This window comes from Vipera berus (assembly GCF_964194415.1).
Source record: "Vipera berus genome assembly, chromosome: 3".
Lineage (NCBI taxonomy): Eukaryota > Metazoa > Chordata > Lepidosauria > Squamata > Viperidae > Vipera > Vipera berus.
Window position 1 is genome coordinate 169,452,403 of NC_138204.1, and position 20,021 is coordinate 169,472,423.

General features: G+C 35.6%; 1 protein-coding gene across 3 annotated transcripts in view; it reads right to left on the bottom strand.

Annotated features, from left to right (window-relative positions):
• Positions 1-4,366: 4,366 nt before the first annotated feature.
• The window catches only part of ANKRD29 (ankyrin repeat domain 29), a 40,444-nt gene continuing 24,789 nt past the window's right edge, over positions 4,367-20,021 (bottom strand). For 2 of the 3 annotated variants that reach the window (XM_081323004.1, XM_081323003.1), the window contains 5 exons: positions 17,945-18,043; positions 12,845-12,943; positions 11,819-11,914; positions 8,213-8,311; positions 4,368-5,638 (listed from right to left, as the gene is read on the bottom strand). In XM_081323004.1, coding sequence (XP_081179130.1) covers positions 5,555-5,638; positions 8,213-8,311; positions 11,819-11,914; positions 12,845-12,943; positions 17,945-18,043 — 477 coding nt within the window. In that variant the 3' untranslated portion in view covers positions 4,368-5,554. Of the gene's footprint in view, positions 5,639-8,212; positions 8,312-11,818; positions 11,915-12,844; positions 12,944-17,944; positions 18,044-20,021 lie in introns of all 3 variants that reach the window. The other variant, XM_081323002.1, reaches the window with a different exon arrangement.

Below are 20,021 nucleotides of genomic sequence, written 5' to 3' on the forward strand. Positions count from 1 at the left end.
ACAAGGGGTGATGAGAGAAATCTTCAGTGAATATGAAGGAGCAAAATCTTTTTACAAAGACATGATGTTTGATTTGCCTGCTATATCTACAACATTTACAAGATTATGGAAAGATTCTTTGATGCAACAGAATATATTGATTGGGAAAGATGCTTGGCAAAAGAAGAGGGCTAAAATGAGAATTGAGGAATTAGATGATGGGGTTTATCAGAGGGAATATTTAAAAATTAAACACTTGTTTGAATGTGACTGAAGAAATAGAAAGATTTTAGTTTAAGAGGGATGAACCCTCCAAGTAAGACAGTATTTTTTTTTCTTATGTTTTTTGTTTTTCGATATGAGAAATATAAAAATGTGTGGGATGATCAACATAAAGGAAATGTTTTAGATATTTAAATGTAATTGATTTTAAGAAAATTTCAACGAATAACTAAAAATGGGAAAAATGTTTGAATAGAGTTAAGATTAGATGATTGGATTTAATTATGGGTCAAGAGAACAGAAAAAAATTGGAAATAGATGTATACTAGTTTAAGAGGGATATGTATTTTAAGTAGTATATTATTTTCTTCTTTTCCTTTTTTCTTTTTCTCTCTCACGTCTTTTCTTTTTCTATTTCTTTCTTTTGTGTCTTTTTCTTACTTATTTTTTAAGACATGAAAATAGATTTCAATATTTTAAGGTAATTAATTCTGGGAAAATTTTAACCAGTTAGAAATGTTTTGAACATTGTAGGGAAAATAAATTTAAATAAGAATTGTAAACAGGATTTATGACGAGGCAACCAAGATGACCAAGAAAGGAAGCATGATATTGATGTGATCATTATTGGTAGAAATTTTTCAAAAATCTTTATATTTAATTGTTACCTATCAAATTAATAAGAATTGTATTAATTTAAGGTTGCAAAGAATATTATTGGCAGAAGAGAAAATCAAGCAAAGCTATTAAGTGGATTTTGGAATATAGAAACTACCGTAACTGTTAATGATTACTTTGTAAATGTAAACACAGACAACATGCTGTTTACCAAATATTAAGGTGTTTATGTTAAAAAATTAATAAAATATATTTTTTAAAAATAAAATATTGATTTAGAAGTTATCCAATTCCAGGATAGATTAATGACTGCCTATTTTTTTTCTCTGGGTTAAAAATATCGAAACTTCCAACTATCTTGGTTGGGGTTTTGGTTTTTTTTTGGATACACTTTGTCAGTGTATTTTCTAATGTGCGGTACTCAGAACAGAACACAATATTCCAGGTCTTGCTTAATCAATGCAAACTAGAGAATTATGACTTCTCTTGATCTTGATATTATATTTCCAGCAGGCATAGCCCAGGATTGCATTTATTTTGTTTTAATTATTTCTTTCTTTGCTGCTGCATCACACTTTTGGTTTATGTGATCCACCAAGATACCCCTTATTTTTTAATGTTACCCTATATGGCTCATCCAATCCTGATGAGTTTGATTTTTTCCCCTGCCCAAACATAAGACTTTGCATTTGTACTTCCTGAATTCATCTTACTAGTTTCTATCCATTGACTCATCTTGTCTAGTGCTTCCTGAAATTTGATACTGTCCTTTGAAGCCATTCTATTACTGATAATCACATTTTCTAAACCTCATCCAAAGTTATCCTCCTAAATATAGAAGCTGACTGAAATTGACAAAAACTGATTTTCAAAGTGGGTGATATAAATTTTATGTCCAGCTATATATAATACCATGCTGAGAATTATACTGAAGACTCCTTGTGCTGATAGATGTTTTATCTGTTATTAACATAGCTGTAAACATGAAAGGAAGACTGCATACTGTAGTTATTTTTAGTTTGCTATTGCAATTATCAGACACAAAAGACTTTATAAAGCACCATATATGGACATCAATTATCCTAATTGGTGTTATATATATTCAGTAAGACCAATGCCTTATAAACTGATCTTCAGTCAATGGAATACAACCAATATACGAAGCCTCGTAAATACTACAAATAAATGCATTGTTCATAATATATGTATTTCATGGCTAATATATGTTGCAGGGAAGAAGACATCATGGAAGACCACTACTTGGTTATTACTATTTTAGTACCTGCTCAGAGATGTAGAACTTAAAAAATTAGTGTTTAGCCCTAATAATTTTACTGGAGCTTAATGATCTTACTAGATAGCATTATTTAGTTCACTCACAACAGTCATCTATGTATTTACTCAGAAAAAAACAGTGTTCCACATATCAGAAAGATCATTTGGAAAATATCCTCATTATGCTGAGCAGGGCCCTAGATATCTGCCCCCAAAATCTACCCTTGAACTTTGCTGTTTATCTAACACAGCAATTTAGTAGGTGAGAGCACTTAAATAGTATATTACAATGTATGAACAATATCCTAACTCAAGTAAAATGTTTTTGGAAAATTACACCAAATAAATTATGAAGAAGAAAAAAGATTGCTGCTTAATATACAGGTGGATGTAAAATTGTTATATACTAGTACTATTAGTACTATGTTACTAATATAGTTAGCTTTATTTTAGGAGCAGACCATTAAAAAAAATATTCAAATGGCTTATATCTGATAGGATATGTACTAATAGTTTAGTTTAGTTTTAGTTTATTAAATTTTTATACCGCCCTTCTCCCAAAGGACTCAGGGCGGTGAACAGGGCATATAATAAAAATACAAATACAAAAGTACAAAAGTTAAAAAAGAATTAAATTATTGCCCAAAATAAAACAGTAAAAATATACAAATATACAAATATACCCTAAGTTAACTCCCCATCAGGCCAGGCCAGCTTGTTCGAATAAATGGGTCTTTAACCCGCGCCGGAAGGAGCGGAGATCCGGTGCCATCCGGAGCTCAACCGGCAGTTGATTCCACAGAGCCGGGGCGCCCACAGAGAAGGCCCTCCCCCTGGGGACCACCAGCCGGCATTCTCTGACCGGAGGCACCCTGAGGAGGCCCTCTCTGTGGGAACGCACAGGGTGGAGGGGAGTCGACGCCGGCAGCAGGTGGTCCCCGAGGTATTCCGGACCTATAGGTAGACCCACTGAAATAAATTGAATTAAAAATAACTCAAAATTATTTCAATGTAATCATTTCTTCATTGTGAAAATTAAATTCCTTATTTGTTTTTTCACTTGAATTATTACAACTGCAGTAATCAGAAATTCAAAGTTATACTTGTAATAATAATTTAAAAAGACTGTGACAAAGGTTGACAAGAAAGGCAAAGGTGGAAAAGCCTCACCTTGCAAAGAAATGGTAGTTGCAAAATTGTTTTGCTAGTAATTCCTGATGCATAGTGTACAGGTCTGTCCATTTCACTGAAAAAGTTGGGAAGGCGACTGTTAGAAATATATTCTGGTTAGGAAAAAAAAAGATTGCTAGTTGGAGTTTCATGATTGTGTGTCAGAAATGTTTTGTTTTTAATGTGGAAGATATCCAAATATGAACACAATGTTAAGAAAAAAAGATTTCATTGCAGGTTTTGGAGAATATTTGGAATTTTTCATATATTTTTTTAATCCCATTTATATCCCACCCTTCTACGAAGACTCAGGGCGGCTTACAATCTAAAGATGAACTATGTGAATACAATGAAATGTATCTCAACAATATTCAATACTATCAGAAACAGAACAGCTTGAGAACTTATTTCTGGGGAAATACGTGAAAAAGATACCAACACAAAGTAAAAAATGTTAAAATCCTTTTTTTAAGGGTTAAAATATTGTTTAAAATATTGGTGTGAAGTGGAAATAGGGCAGAACTTGCCAATGTATGTATATAGAGATTAATCAGGAGAAACTATACAAAAAAGAACACTACAAAAGTCTACACCATGTAAAGATAAAGGTAAAGGTTCCCCCGCACGTGTGTGCTAGTTGTTTCCAACTCTAGGGTCCGGTGCTCATCTCCGTTTCAAAGCCGAAGAGCCAGCGCTTGTCCGAGAACGTCTCCGTGGTCATGTGGCCGGCATGACTAGACGCCAAAGGCGCATGGAACGCTGTTACCTTCCCACCATAGTGGTCCCTATTTTTCTACTTGCATTTTTTACGTGCTTTCAAACGGCTAGGTTCCATGTAGAGATGTTTAAATATTGCTAATATTATTGTACTAGAAATTTCTTAACCAAAGAAACTAGAATGCTTAGTGCTAAAACAAAATACAAAGATGGTAGGCATAACAAAATAACTGAAATAAAGATGATAAATCCCTGTAATATAGTATAACTAAATAGAAAATACATAGAAAATAAAGTTATTAGGTTTGTGTTAGTTTAAATGTCCAGAGAAGGAAAATGAGAAAAGTAAATTATTCACAAAATAAAAGCATCATATTCCAAATTAACTTAAATAGGGGAGATATTGTGACATATTTGTCCAGGATTCTTGAAATAGAAAAGAAGCATGTTAATGGTGTGTCCATAATAGTCTCCATAAAAATATTCAGGCAAACATGTCCTGATATGAGAAATGGTCATTACACAGAACTGTCTAAATGAAAGCAACTCTGTTTAATCCTTATTTCATGTCTTTATTGGCCTGCTACCAATGCACATTCAGCAGATTTTCAAAAGCTATTTGGCATCCATTAAATCTGTTGTAATGCATAAAATGTGTGACAAAATGCAACCAGTAAATTTTGCTTTTCCTAGATGTACAAAACATGAATTTACAATAATTCATAAAAGAAAAATATTATGAGTCATGATTTTATACATGCGTAATGGAAAAAATACACAAAAACCAAAATTACATACATAAAAGGAAATCTGCATAGAAGTCTCTGAGGTTAACAGTAATAAATGATACAAAAGGAAATTCAATATTATGTGTGTTTGTATCTGAGTCTCTCTCTCTCTCTCTCTCTCTCTCTCTCTCTCTCTCTCTCTCTCTCTCTCTCTGTGTGTGTGTGTGTGTGTGTGTGTGTGTGTGTGTGTGTGTGTAAGTAAAATGATAGTAGTCTAATCACTGCAAAGAAGCCAGATGCGTCATACGACACTAACCTATGAGAGGCACTTGTGTACCTCAACATCTAAAATATCCAACAGAAAACAGCTTATGCAACATATTTTTTTTAAAAATAGAACAATTAGGGTAATATGTGACCTGCAAGATAAGTGTAACTCCCACAACCCTCATAATTTCCATCTGGTTGTTGCGAGGTGTAGTTCAGCAACAATAGGAGAGGTATATGTTTTCCATACTTGCATTAATATTTATTACAATATTGGACACAAATTAGGAAATTTACTGCAAGGTATACAGTACACTAAAGCAAAGAGAGTCTTTTTCTAGTTGAATGAGAGCTGCTTTTCAGGAAAGCTATAATGTGGAACCAGTCTTCCCTACTCCAAAGCCAGCAACTAAAACCTGGTGAACATAGCAACTTAAATCTACCATTTACCTACTCTTCATTCACAGAGTAGGAGACAGGAAATACTTGAATCGCAACCTTTTTTCGCTTCTACCAGAAACCAATCTTTGAGATCTAATATGGACAGGATTCATCATCTCTCAAGTTGTCAAGTGATATTAACTCTTTCTGTGTTTTGCTCTAGGTTGCAGGAGATGTAGAATGCGCTCATTTTTGGTTAGATCTGAAGGCAATTCATTTTTCTGAAACAAATAAGTGAAAAACCAGAAAAAGGATGGTCAGTGCTTAACTTTGATATCCAAGTTTAAGACACAAATCAACAGGATTATTTTCATTCAATTATAGATCACAGGTAATTCTTGACCTATGACTGTAATGGACCTTGCCCATTATGGTTGCATGTAGTGACAATCATTAAGTGGAACAGCCTCACTTAATTACTCCTACCCCTTCTCTTCTGATGCCACCATTAAATGAACACACAAGTCATTGAAAATAGGGTCCTTGGAGACTTGTCACCCAGCTATTTCTGTAAGGGAAGCAAACAAGCTGAAAAAAGTGTTGCAAAGTCAAAAATAGCCCAGTAACAGAAAAAAGCTAAATTGTGACTCATGTTCCAATGCTGGAGAGACTTCCAAACAAGCCTGTGTGTTTGACTGATGAAGTCGCTTGTGGTCTGGACCTCTGCCCTGATCAGCTGGCTGTCATGAGACTGAAAACCTCTCCTTGATCTTGCTAGGCTTTGGGAAAGCCAGCCACCTGCATGCAGAGGTGGCAGCTTCAGGACAAGCTTCTCCAAACCTTTTCTTTGTTTAACCTCCCTCATTTCTTTAATAAAGTTGGGAGGAACAGACTTGTTGACCTTTTTCTCCCCCCCCCCCTCAAATAAGATGTTGAAACCAAACTCTCTTCTGCCCTCCAAACCTTTGGAAAGCTTTTTGCTACTGGTATGGCTCCTTTTAGGACCCAGCTTTTACCACAGCCGTTTGCTGCACATCTGTGCTTTAGCCAGTTTTTCTTTTGAGCTGAGCTTTTTCTTCAGCTTCTTCAATGCAAAAAAAGTTGTAGAAAGATTTTCTTTGCTTGCTTCCTTTACTCTTCAGCAGTCACTCATCAAGGTAAGTCACTTACAGAGTTTGTCTTCTTTTTGCCAGCATGCAGTAAATTTAGCAAATGAGGTGATTAAAGGGGATTGAGGTTAGATGACATACATAGGAATGGACAGATTACGTTTTAATTTCCTGGATCTGTCATTGGCCTTTCGTAAAAATGACCATAATTACCTAGCTGGAATTGTAGTAATGTGTATGAAGTCAAAATGACTTCAATTTTCTTTGGAAGAAATAATCCAGAACATATCTTAAAACAATCCTTTGTCTTCAATGGCAATTGATCTTTGAAGTGCTTCAAAAGTTTATTATGCTTTTTAAAATTTACATGAAACTTCTATGTGAAGGCAATTATAATCTGGAATAAATTTCAGCAAAATAGCACACAGGTCTCCCTGGGCTAATCCAGGGAGGCTGAAGTTGTGAGTTGATGGAAAAATTGGTTTTAGCATGGATGGGGCTAGCTGCTATAAGCCTTCCCCAGTTAAAATGAAGATATTACAGGTAGGAAAAGTTGTTGATGTGAAGGGTGTGATTAATTTTGGATTAATCGTTGCCTTGGAAGAGTGAGGAAGATTCTCAGGGATGACTCACACCCTGGACGGTATCTCTTTACTCTCCTACCATCCGGTAGGAGATATAGGAATATAGCCAGCCGTACCAACAGGCTGAAAAATAGCTTTTATCCGTGGGCTGTTAGGCTTTTAAATGGGACATAATCTTATGCAGAATTGACTTGGGAGGCCGGTGTGTGGTGTAGTTGGTTCACATAGTGTGGTGGGATGGAGGGTTTGTTGTCACTGTGTGTTGGGGGGAGAGAGCAGGGGGGGGGAGGCTCAGCTAATCTCAATGTACACATGTTGTACTTTGACAATAAAGGTTTATTACTTTAGATCGCTCCCCATTTAATATGTCTATTTTTTATAATTTTATCTATAAACTATGCCTTTTGCCCCCCAAAGTAGTACTAAATGTTGAAACAGTAACTGAAAACCTGTCCTACATTTAGTGGTTTTTAAGACATTATGAGTCTCTAAAAATTGTCCTGATAGAAATAAACACCATACTGTAATGAATGCAAATAATTATTCCCAAAAGTTCTGCTGCCCTCTAATGGATAGCTCTGGGTTTTTTTTTGCAGCTGAACAGAACAGAACAAAATAAGAGTTAGAAGAGACTTTGGAGGTCTTCTATCTAGTCGCTCTCCCTACTCAAGCAGAAGACCCTATACTATTTCAGACAAATGGTTGTCCAATTTCTTCTTAGAAACCTCCAATGATGGAGCACCCACAACTTCTGAAGATAGGCCATTCCACTGATTGTTCTAGCTGTCAGGAAATTTCTCCTTAGTTCTAGGTTGGTTCTCCTTGATTAGTTTCCATCCATTGCTTCTTGTGGTGCCTTCAGGGACTCTGAAGAAAAGGTTGACTCCCTCTTCTTTGTGGCAGCCCCTTAGATATTGGGACACTTCTATCATGCCACCCCTAATTCTTCTTTTCATTAAACTAGACATACCCAATTCCTGCAACTGTTCTTCATGTTTTAGCCTCCAGTTCTCTACTCACCTTTGCTGCACTCTTTCCAGAGTCTCAATATCTTTTTAACCATCTACGAATTTTCAGAATGTTTTTATTAAAAATTTAAAATACTGTGCCCAATTGTTTTACAGCTGAAAATGTGTAGCAAGTGTAAAATAAAGTATGATACCTTGTTTTTAAGTAATGGATCTGCTCCTGCTTCTAAGAGTAATGCTACGGCTCTAATATTGCCACCAAGAACTGCTTCATGAAGGGCAGATGTCCCATTCTAGAAAGTACAGAAAAAGTATAAATGCATCCATGTATTACACCTGCTGAGTAACGGCTCATTTTTTAATCAGAATAAAAGCAGCTCCTGCAAAACAGGAACAAAGCACAACAAAACTTTAACAACCAAGCTTTGTCAGCTATGTCATGAATTGATTTTATGACATTTGAAGACATAAAATACATTAAAGTTCTAGCACAAGACTACACTATAATAGTAATATAGGATAGGGTGAACATGAATAATCTGCATTTGCACCATTGAAATTAAAGTAACATTTTGAGGCTTTCAAGTGAGGTTCTATGGTAGACTAGACATCTCTGAAGGAGGAATGATGTCGCTCTCACAGTGGCCATCAGTGGTTTCTGGCCTGTGAGGTCTTTCCATATAAAGGAAAGATCAAGAGATTTCCCACCTGCACCACAGATATCTGATACGTTTTACCAAACGAGGTAAGTGTAATATGAGATGGACTCATATTAAAACTATGGAAAGACAGATTGGACTAAAGCCTTAAGGGTACAGAAAAGGTGAAAGGTAGGGGTGAGAAGCCTACCTTTTACTTTATTCATCATTTATAATACAAACGTAAAGGTAAATCAAAGAATGGCAACCACCAAAAATTGGCAAAGTTTTGGTGAAGGAGGAGAGGATAATTGGACAGAAAATGTGATTGCTCCAGAAATATTACAAAAAATGTTTGAGTAGATGAGGAAGCAATTTTCTGAATCTCAATTCTATCAAAAGTGATCTGGTTGCTTTTAAGTGAGAATAAAAGAAAGATGAAAGGAGATGAAAGAATATTTTTTTGAAAAAAAATAGAACAATCAATAGGACAGCGCAGGAGTAAAACAAATCAATGACAAAGTGGAAATTTTAGAAATTAAAATATAAATAAACACAGACAGAAAAGGATTTAGACAAATTGGTGTTAATAGAATTGAAAGAAAAATAATTCTGCTCGAGACAAAGCAATTCCAGAAGATGCTGGAGAAGACACTACAGAAAAAGGTTGATCAATCTTCAACAAACATATTGGATGGGGTAAAGATGATATGGAAGCAGAGACTGGGAGAAGTATATGGAATGAATACTTGGTTTGCAAAATTAAGAAATGTACAAGGACTATTCTTGTACACTTTTTTAGGAAGAAGATTAGACATCAAGAACTACCAGATTGAATATTAATAATGCAGATGTGATTGTACTTAAAAAAATCCCAGTTAGAATACTGCACAAGCAAAAAGAAATTTTTTCTTGATCGACAAGCTTAAACAGAAAAATATAGAATTTTCATGGGAGAAATGGAAGGAGTAATCTTCACATTAAAACAGAGATTCAGACTAAGTTCAGTTCACAAAGCAAGAGATTTTTTTTAAGAAAAAAATTAAGTGGAATTAGAATGAATGAATATATATATATATATATATATATATATATATATATATATATATATATATATATATATATATATATATATATGGATAATTTAGAGCTTATAGATGCATGAAGATATAAAAATGGTAATGCAAAATAATGTGATTATATATATATGTATGTATGTATGTAAAAATTTTTGGATTGCTAACAAAGAATTAAAGGGAAACGTAATTAATTAAAGGTTAGGCTGAAACAGGAAATAAGATTTGTCCCATGTTTGGGGCCTAGCAAGGTATTCTAAATACTTAACAAACACTTAACACACACACACACACACACATAGACACACAAACATTATTTGGCATTACCATTTTTATAATATACTGTATATATATACACAGACACACACACACATTATTTTGCATTACCATTTTTATATCTTCATGCATCTATAAGCTCTAAATTATCCATAGATATAAAAATGGTGATGGAAAATAATGTACTTCTGAAAGACAGATCTTTTTCCAAAAATGTATGTATTTGGTATATCTAAGAATTTGGCCACTAGTATTCAAAAAGAGGAGATAACTGCCAAAGACTTTTTCTGATCAACCCAGTGATTTTAGAGTTTAAAAGAAAATCAGTTCCTTCGGATGGAGGTTCAGATTGCAAAGAAGCTGTAATGTAAAGATTTGAAAAAGAAGTTGAAAGGTTTGTTTGACAATTTTAATAAATATGATTTGGGATTCAAGTAGTTGTTATGAGAAGACATTTTATATAGCATAACAGCAAACAAAACACTAGACAAAAGACAAGTTTAGATCAGATTAAAAATAAAATAAGTTTAAACTCTCTTCCATAGAATAAATTTATTTCACAACAAATTAAGCATTTACAATGGCAGTTATCTTTTTGGAAGATAAGAAAATAGAAGTAAAAATGAATTACATAAAATAATTTTTAATTTGCCATTATGGGACAGCACAAGAAGCATTTTATAGGAAACAAACAGCAAGTAAACAAGAGAATGGAGAATATAAGATAAAATCTAAAGAACAAATGGATATAGTTTTCAGTGGGTTTTGTATGCACAGTTAAGAGAAAGATTTAAGGTAAATAACATTTGGAACTGAACAGCAAAATATCGAGTTTGCAGTTGAATTACGTACAATTGGTGAGTATGTAATTGCTAAAATGTATAAACTTTTGTTGAAATTTGAAAGGGAAGAACAAGTGAAAGAGTATATAATAAAATGTGTAAGAACTTTGGCCATAATATATTAACATAGCAGCGGGAAAATGCCTGATTAAAAGGACTGAAATTTACACTGTTATAACTTAAAAGAGAATTTTATAAAAATTGATGATGTATCATTGATACAGGATTTGAATAAAAAGTATCTAGAATATATAAAGATATTTCAAATTTATATTGGAATGTGGCTAACACGAAGGATCATTTTTTTGATGCCTGATGAACTTGTAAAAAAGTAAAATGTTCTGGGTTCTAATACACACAATAATACAAGGAATTCTGAAAATTAATATTCAACTGACACCAGAACTTTTTTTTTGTTGGGATTAACTGAAGTCATTGAAGATTAATATATATCATTACTGCTGTGAGGCTATTATCGTATATGTACGAAAATAGAAATTCTCTGAAATATCCAAAATGGAGGAACAGTCGGTGAAGATAAAAAAACAAGCAAAGATGGCAAAATTAACTTGTTTGCTTAGAAAAAGATAAAACTACTACATTTATTAGTGACTGAAAAACTCCCTATGGACTTTTTGCTAAAAAAAACCTTGTGATTTTTGAATTTGGTGAGGAAAAAGTATAGATTATGGAAGGAAGATGTAATCTAAGAAAGAGAATTACAATTACTGTTAAGATCAGAAGCCACTTTTTGTAACATTATTTTTATTTTCTATTTTTCTATTCCTTTTTTCTTTTATTATTTTCAGCTTAATATTTGTATTGTTTTGTACTGTACTGTTTTAAAAAAATCTCTTTGTACAAATTTTATACACACATGCACACAGTAAGAAATTATAGTTCTATTTTACAATATGTCATAAATTATAGTTCTGAACATTCCAAAGTTTTTATCCCTCAAAACTTGCCTTCAGGATGCCAAGTGCAGGGGAGAATTTAAGCAATTCCTCTATAACATCATTATATCCTTTGGTTGCAGCTTTAAGTAAAGCAGTTGTGCCATCCTTCAACAGAAACAGGGGAAAGAAGGAAGTGGATATTATTGCACACAAGTTCATTTTCATTTTTCACTTCTCTCTTCAGAATTTATGCAGGAAGATTTCTCTCATTCTTTAGATGTGACTGAGATATTACTTGCTTCATAATTCATAAAAAAATTAATTTATATAAAATATAAACAGTTTATATAACATGATTCAAGGATGACTTCCAAAAAGAAGTGATATAAATCTGATATTTGCTGTATGATGTTAACAAGTATACTGTAGGGATTTGCTGATTTTTTATAACTTAATGAAGCATTCAGATTAACCTTAAAACAAGCACATAATTGCAACCTTTGGCTAATTTTAATAAAAATTGCTAGACAATGGTATATACCTCTTATAATGTACAACACTGCAGTTATCCTAACCTCCCTTTCATAATTTTTAAAATTTTCCTTAACTTTCATTATATTTCACCTTCTCCCTAATAAGTAGAAGCCATAAATAATTATAATAAAATCTATGGTTCCTTTCCTTCTTTATTTTACCTTTATAGTAATGTTAAATACAGTATGAGGAAAGAGTTAAAATATGATTTTTGAAACATGGGTTATGAAAAACTCAATAACTGAACCCTATGGGTTATTTGTAAGGTATGCATTTGTAAGATAAATAAATATATTTACATGCATACTTAAAATGTAAATGAATGCTATGGGAGAGAAATTCCTTTCAGAATAAATTCCTTTCATTTTGGTTAATTCTGGTCATGAAGCAACAATTGGACTATTAAGCAATGTAAGTACAGTTTCTAATGTGCCAGGCAACAAGAAATACTTGAGAAAGTATTCTAGCCAGAATAGACACCCAAACTACCATAAACAAACCTTACTATAGAATCATTCTTTCTTCCAACGTAAAATCTAGAAAACTAAAGTGCTTGCTTACAAGCCTTGCAGCCTCTCGATCTGCTCCTCGGAGCAGCATCACTCGCACTACATCACTGTGTCCCATCTGAGAGGCTATCCATAACGGAGCTGTCCCATCCTGAAGGAAAATTTAAAAATGGATCAGGATTAATCAAGTCAATTCAAGCAGTGCTAAAAATTTCTGACAGCTTACAATGAGATTCTGGCTGGAGTTCAAGGACAAAATGAACCTGGATATCCAAATGAAATCCTTTCCTTGGACAGAAATAGTACTCAGGACAAGTGGAAATGCAAATGTGCATATAAATTAGGGTGTCTTCAACCTGGAAAAAAAAACCTTTGCATAGTATAGACAAAATATTTGTTGCCTATATGAAATAATGGCATCACTCTGAATCACTATTTTTTCTTTAAAAACTACTCAGGATAGATCCAGACTTAGTCATGTTAAGAGAAGCGGCAATGGAATTAATAACAGTACTCTTGACTATGGACTCTTGTAGATAGCCACATTAAAGTACTATCTCCCAATCCTTGAGCCAATAGCAAACTATGCCAGCATAAACTGGCATAGTCTACTTTGAGATATCTTAGAATAAACTGAAGTGTAGAACAGCTTGCAAACAGCAGTCTGGCTGACCCATTTTGCATTAGCTGCTGCACTTAGATGCTCTTCAAGAATAACATCATATGGCTTACAATATCTGACTAAACATGAGGTGATCAAAGCATGGCATATGAGGGACAGCAGCACTTCCCCAATAAAACTGAAAAAACATCCAAAGCTGGGCAAAGACTAGTTTTGTCACCATCTCAATCAGAATCAAGCAGTGCTGAATCCAAGCTTGTAAAGTTATCAGTGTATCAGAAGAAATACACTACAGAACAGGTTGATAAAGAAAATTTCATATCCATGATTTAAAGCTGATTTGTTTCAAAGGTAATAAGGGTTAACTAAGAGTATGTGAAATGAATAAAAATATAATCATTACAGGAGTTAATTCTGTTTTATATGGCATCTAATGTCAACAAGTATTTCCACATATTAAAAGAAATGGGAAACCTTCAGGTTAGTTATGTGTCACATGTTGGCAGATAAAAGTAGGCCTATAATTAAGAAACCAATTTCTAATTACTTCCAATAATTGGTATATATTATTTTGAGGTTTACTTATCAAGATATTAAGGAAAGAAAATCAGTTTTCTATATAGGATATCTGGGTGCACAGAGACGTAAACAAAGAAAATGTTCCTTGTTTAATGACCCCATGTTCAGTGACTGCTTGAACTTACAATGGGCTGAATGAATGATACATGTACATATGGCCATGCAGTGTAGCCTCGTGATCAAGATTTGTAATCTTTCCTGCTGGCCACCCACAAGTGAAATCCTGTTGGCTGGAAGTTGGAAGTCATGGTCATATGAAGTCCTCATTTACACAACCTACAGAGTCCTTGTTTAATGATAGCAACCAGGGCTTCTGGAACTGCCATCGCTAAATGGCATGGTTAAATGGTTTTATGGCTTATGACCACATTGTTTAACAAAAGTTTCCAGTCCCAATTAGCATTGTTAAATGAGGACTACCATGTTTCCCTGAAAGTAAGACCTACCCCGAAAATAAGCCCTACCTTGATTTTTTGGGGTGGGCCTAATATAAGCCCTACCCAAAAAATAAGACCAAGTTTTGGGGAGAGGCACATGCCTAAAAATCAAACTAGGGTGGGAGTGTGGGTGTGGAGCTGCCCCACGTGCCCTGCACCCACTTATCTTGCAGCCAGGCCTCTCCTCACTGGCCCACTTTTTCGGTGTCCACAGGCCTGCATTTCTCAGTCAGGCCTTTCTGGAAGGCCTCTGCAGCCGAGAACTGAACTATCAATTGAATCCACTGCTTGGTCATTGGCTGCAGAGGCCTTCCGGAGAGGCCTGACTGTGAAATGCAGGCCTGAGCTCCATTCTGAGCTGCAGAATGAAGCTGCTCCTTTGGCCGCACAAGAAGTGGCTGGCTGGACGGGGCTCTCGGTGCCAGAGGTGAGTGGAAAAGACATCCCCCCCTTTGAAAATAAGACCTGGTGCCTCTTTTGGAGAAAAAAAAAAATAAGACCCAGTTTTATTTTCAGGGAAACACGGGTACATGTAGTAGATTCATATATGTGGAACGGAAGCATTTAAGACTAGAAAGTGGGATTAGTCACATGAATACATTATTTATACTGAGGTATATTCTGATGTTACCTACTGCTTTGCTTATGCTATCTTACATGCTATATTTATCAGTAATGCAATAAAAGCTGTATAAGCAATTACATAATATAGCGTGATTATGTATTTTATTCAGTAGATGGCACTGTGCTATAGTATACTTAAATGTATGTAAATATATCATTCTGTTTTCATGGAATGAATGATTCTTTGAATTGGTATGCATTCTCTAACCTTTCAGTGACACATATCTCTTTCACTGTTTGCAACAAATGGATTCTAGTTAATAAAAGGTTGACAATTCAAAGCAGAATACCTGAGCAGCTATGCAAAGTAGTCTAGACAAGAAGCACAACCAGGAGAACTAGCTCTATTTTTATTGCACGCTTACATTAAAGTATTTCTCCTCTCCTTTTCTTTAAACTGTCCAACTGTATCATTACCAGGTACCTCAACCTACAACATCGCTGAAGAAAGCTTGGACACCTCACAGTGGGAAACAAATGCTTCCAAAGAATCAAAGACCTGAAAATAGTTGAAATATAGTTGAAATCATTTTCTCATTTGATATGATAGCACTCTTTGCATACACAGAATTGACGAATACATGACAGCAATATTATATAGCACACCTGATCTAACCAAATACCCAGAATCATGGACCTCATCAACCTTTGACCACATATTTTCAACTTGATGGACAAATATACAACAAATCAAAGGAATTGGGACTACAGCTTTCAGGACTCATGGAGACCATAATGCCTGGAATCCAAAGTATGGATCCGGTATGTAGTTGCTATCTTGTCATACTCAAAGGACCATCTAGAGAAAACCATCAATAACATACATCTTCAAAGAAATAAAATTCAGAAGAAACATAGAAAACAATATGCTACCCTTCCTGGAAATCCTCAGAGGCAGTGATGGCAAATTAAAGCACAAATCTATCATATCCATACCAACCAAGTGCTCAACAACCAAACTAACAATCTTTTTTTTTATTGAAAAGTTTTACAATACATTTTATCTTTAACAATCCCTCCCCCCCTCCCTCCCCCCAACCCTTCCTAACCCTCCCTAACCCTCCCCCCCTTCCCCCCTCCCCCCTCCCCGACTTCCCAGAGCTAAATACAAGGTATAAAAGCAAAAAACAATCATAAACAACCATATGTTAACAACAATAAACTATTAAGTCTATCGCACTCTAGCTCATATGAAATGACTACAAGCAATACTAATATCACATAAAACCAAACTAACAATCTTAACTTCCCATGAGAGAAACACTATTTAAATGAGCACAAATACACTACAGCAACCCTGAACATCAGAAGGAAATAGATTATCTATAAAACATCTTTCATCCAAATGGATACCGATGCAAATTTAGGCTGACCAGTCATGCCAATATAGCACAATCAACACAATCTGTGAAAAGAATTAACACTGCCGTACATCAAAAACATCTTAGAAACCATAAACAATCTATTACAACCACATGGCATCACCATAGCACACAAACCAACGAAAGTCCTCCAAAACATTCTAAGTCAGGGGTGTCAAACTCAATTTCATTGAGGGCCGCATCAGCATTGCGATTGTCCTCAAGGGGCTGGGTGGGTGTGGCCTGGGTGGGTGTGGCCTACTGGGTGGGTGTGGCTAGAGTGCATATAGCCTGCTGGGTGGGCGTGACCAGTTCTAGATCGTTCGCATCAAGGGTGCCTATGGGGGCCTGGGCAGGAGTGGGACAGATCTGAGGGTCTCTGGCAGAAGGAGGGTCTCTGGGCCAGGGCAGAGGCAGTGGGGGCCGTTCCCTCACTGTTTCCAGGATGGCTTCGCGGGCCGCATGAAACCACTTCGCGGGCCGAATCTGGCCCCCGGGCCTTGTGTTTGACATGTCTGTTCTAAGTAAACCAAAAGACCCAATAGCCTCAAAAGGAAATACATACAGTAATACAGTAACTCATACAACAACATACAGTGTACAGTAACAGCCACTATATAGGACAAACAGGCAGAAGACTAGCAGAGCACATCCATGAACACCAACTAGCAGGCTGAAGACATGATGAAAACTCTTTAATTTCATAACATATTGAACGACTCAACAATAGTTCAACTGGGAAACTGTGAGTATCCTAGACCACGCCAAATCCAAAAAAAAGCTAAAGAATTCCTTGAAGCCCAGCACTTAGGACAAATCAGCCATCAACAAGCACAATCAAAAGACAATCAAAAAGCCAAAAAGGAAACAATAAGACCAAAACACCTCATCGCTAGCAATCAACACTCAGATGAGCAGAGATTAATACCAAGATTAACACTAGACTAGAGCAACAATCAAGAGGTAAGCAATATCCCAGTCAAACAAACTAGCAGTAAACAAACAGGCTAATCAAGGGACTACCAACACCACTTCCAGCAACACTGACAGGGCAAGTCACTAGTAAATCCCATCCCTTCCAACATGTTACATAGTTTGATGATGTTACATAGTTTGGTAATGAAATACCTGCAAGAAAACAACCAGGCTCAGGGAGCATCAAGGACCCCTCGCATTTCCTTTAATTCTCCAAAACCAAGGGATCGTCTCTTCTGAAACATTTCCCATGCCCTGCTACTGTATGAACTGAGGTACCTTTTACACACTGCTTGTCCAATCTCTGTGGCTGTCCTTCCCATCTCCAAGATCACTTTCACATACCATTACATGTTGCCAAATATCAGAAGAAATTTAGCAATGTGCAGAAAGTCTATTATCATGGAAACCCAAGGTCTATGTAATACTTCCATATTAAAATCAGAAAAATTATTAGAGGTTACTGAGTATTAAGATGTGGCTGATTAATTTTAGCATGTAATAGATAGTCAGTAATAAAATGAAATCTATATCTTAACAATGCTGAATATTACCTGCCTTGGCTGGTTGACCTTTGCTCCTGAAGATAGTAATAACCGAATTAAATTCAGATAGCCTCCCTGAGCAGCCAGGAAAAGTGCGGTAGCTCCATCCTTAATTTGAAATACAAAAATAATTAGCTTGTTTACTAATAAAAATGTCCATAATAGAACCAATGAATGTTTTCCTTCTTCCATGAATCCTCAAGCATATAAAAATGCCACTTGTACTTAAGAATGTTTTCCACATCCATTAAACACCTCCTGCCACTTAATGTAACTCTGCAACACTGATGAAGGTAAAATACAAAGATGCTCTTTAATTAGTCTGCTCCTAGCTTGGATGTAGTTAATGTAAAGAATGGAACTGTTTTGTGAGTAATTGTTCCAGCAGGGAGTATGTGAGGTCTGCCTATAGAGGAACTTTGCCAATCAGGAACCTTTTATCAGCTCAGCTGAGTAACAAATACGACAAATGGCAACCAGGTTCTTCTGTTTATTCATTGCTTTGAAGTATATTAAACCATTTAAAAACTATCAAACACAACTTGAGGAAAGATTTCCATTAATTTTTTATTGAAAATTTTGAAATGATCTAATTAAAAGTTTGCACCAAAAGATATACGCTGCTCGTTTGTATATTGTTATCTTTGTTTTATAACTTTATTGATTTAACAAACCATATAATGTAACTTATTTTTTCCTAGTTTTATTCATTGCCTTGTTTTTTAAATATTTTATTTAAAGGTAAAGGTTCCCCGCACATGCGTGCTAGTCGTTTCCAACTCTAGGGGCCGGTGCTCATCTCCATTTCAAAGCTGAAGAGCCAGCGCTTGTCCAAGGACGTCTCCGTGGTCATATGGCCGGCATGACTAGACGCCAAAGGCGCACGGAACGCTGTTACCTTCCCACCGTGGTGGTCCCTATTTTTCTACTTGCATTTTTACGTGCTTTCGAACTGCTAGGTTGACAGAAGCTGGGACAAGTAACAGGCGCTCACTCTGTTACGCGGCACTTGGGATTCGACCCGCCAAACTGCCGACCTTCTGATCGACAAGCTCAGCGTCCTAACCCATTGAGCCACCGTGTCCCTTAAAATATTTTATTAGATGCATATAAATCAAGTATTTGATTTAACTTATTTATCCTTCCTGAAAATGTAAAGAGAATAATTAGAGGAGAATGTTTTACCCAGTTGCAAAGAAAAGTGAAAAAGAGGAAGGAATGGGAAAGACATGTTGTAAGAAGATTAGGAACTTCCTGGTAACATTACATATATTATGATCAGTACCGTACATTTCCTCTCAGAGTGGTTGAGCTAAAAACCATCACTCATCTATCATATGCTGTCAACCTCCCTACAGCAATTATGGGCTATGTTCTCATTTGTTGCTGATTTTAGATATGGAAATTACATGTTAAGCAAAGCAAGGGGCAAAATCAATGGTGGGATTCAAATATGTGAACAGCCAGTTCTCTGTGTGGATGCCAGTTCCGGAAGTCCATTCTGGGCCTGGGCAACAAAACATTAACCGGTTCTGTCTAAGTGGTGCGAATCGCCTGAATCCCACCACTGGGCAAAATCCTCAGCTTCAGTCCAACTTCCCAGATGTAACCTGCAAGCAAAAAGCCGTTCAGGACAATAATGTAGGAATTGGTATCTATGATGCTTGGAGACAGAATTAATTTTGACAGGTAACTTTTACTGCTTTACAGTACACATGCAACAAAGCAAAAGAGCAAAATCAGTCAAAATTGAAAAGGGTAAGGTAAACTAAAGAATTTCAGTACCAGACTTTCCCAACCATAGAACAGCTGTCTAGCAAGTTGCAAAAATCTGGATTAAAAAAAAAGTAAAAACGAATGGTGGTATAGAAAAGTGCCTCAGATCCAAGTAATAGGTTACTCCATACCAGCACTAAGTGATCAATAGGCACCAGATTGTCCATATTTCCTACATGTTAACCGACTGCACTTACTGGTCATGCACCTAGCCTGCTTCATAGAGAAAACACTATTTTCAAACTGTAATAGCCAAGGACAGCTTAGCCTAACAACCCCACTCACAAATTACAGACAAGCTGAAGGCAAG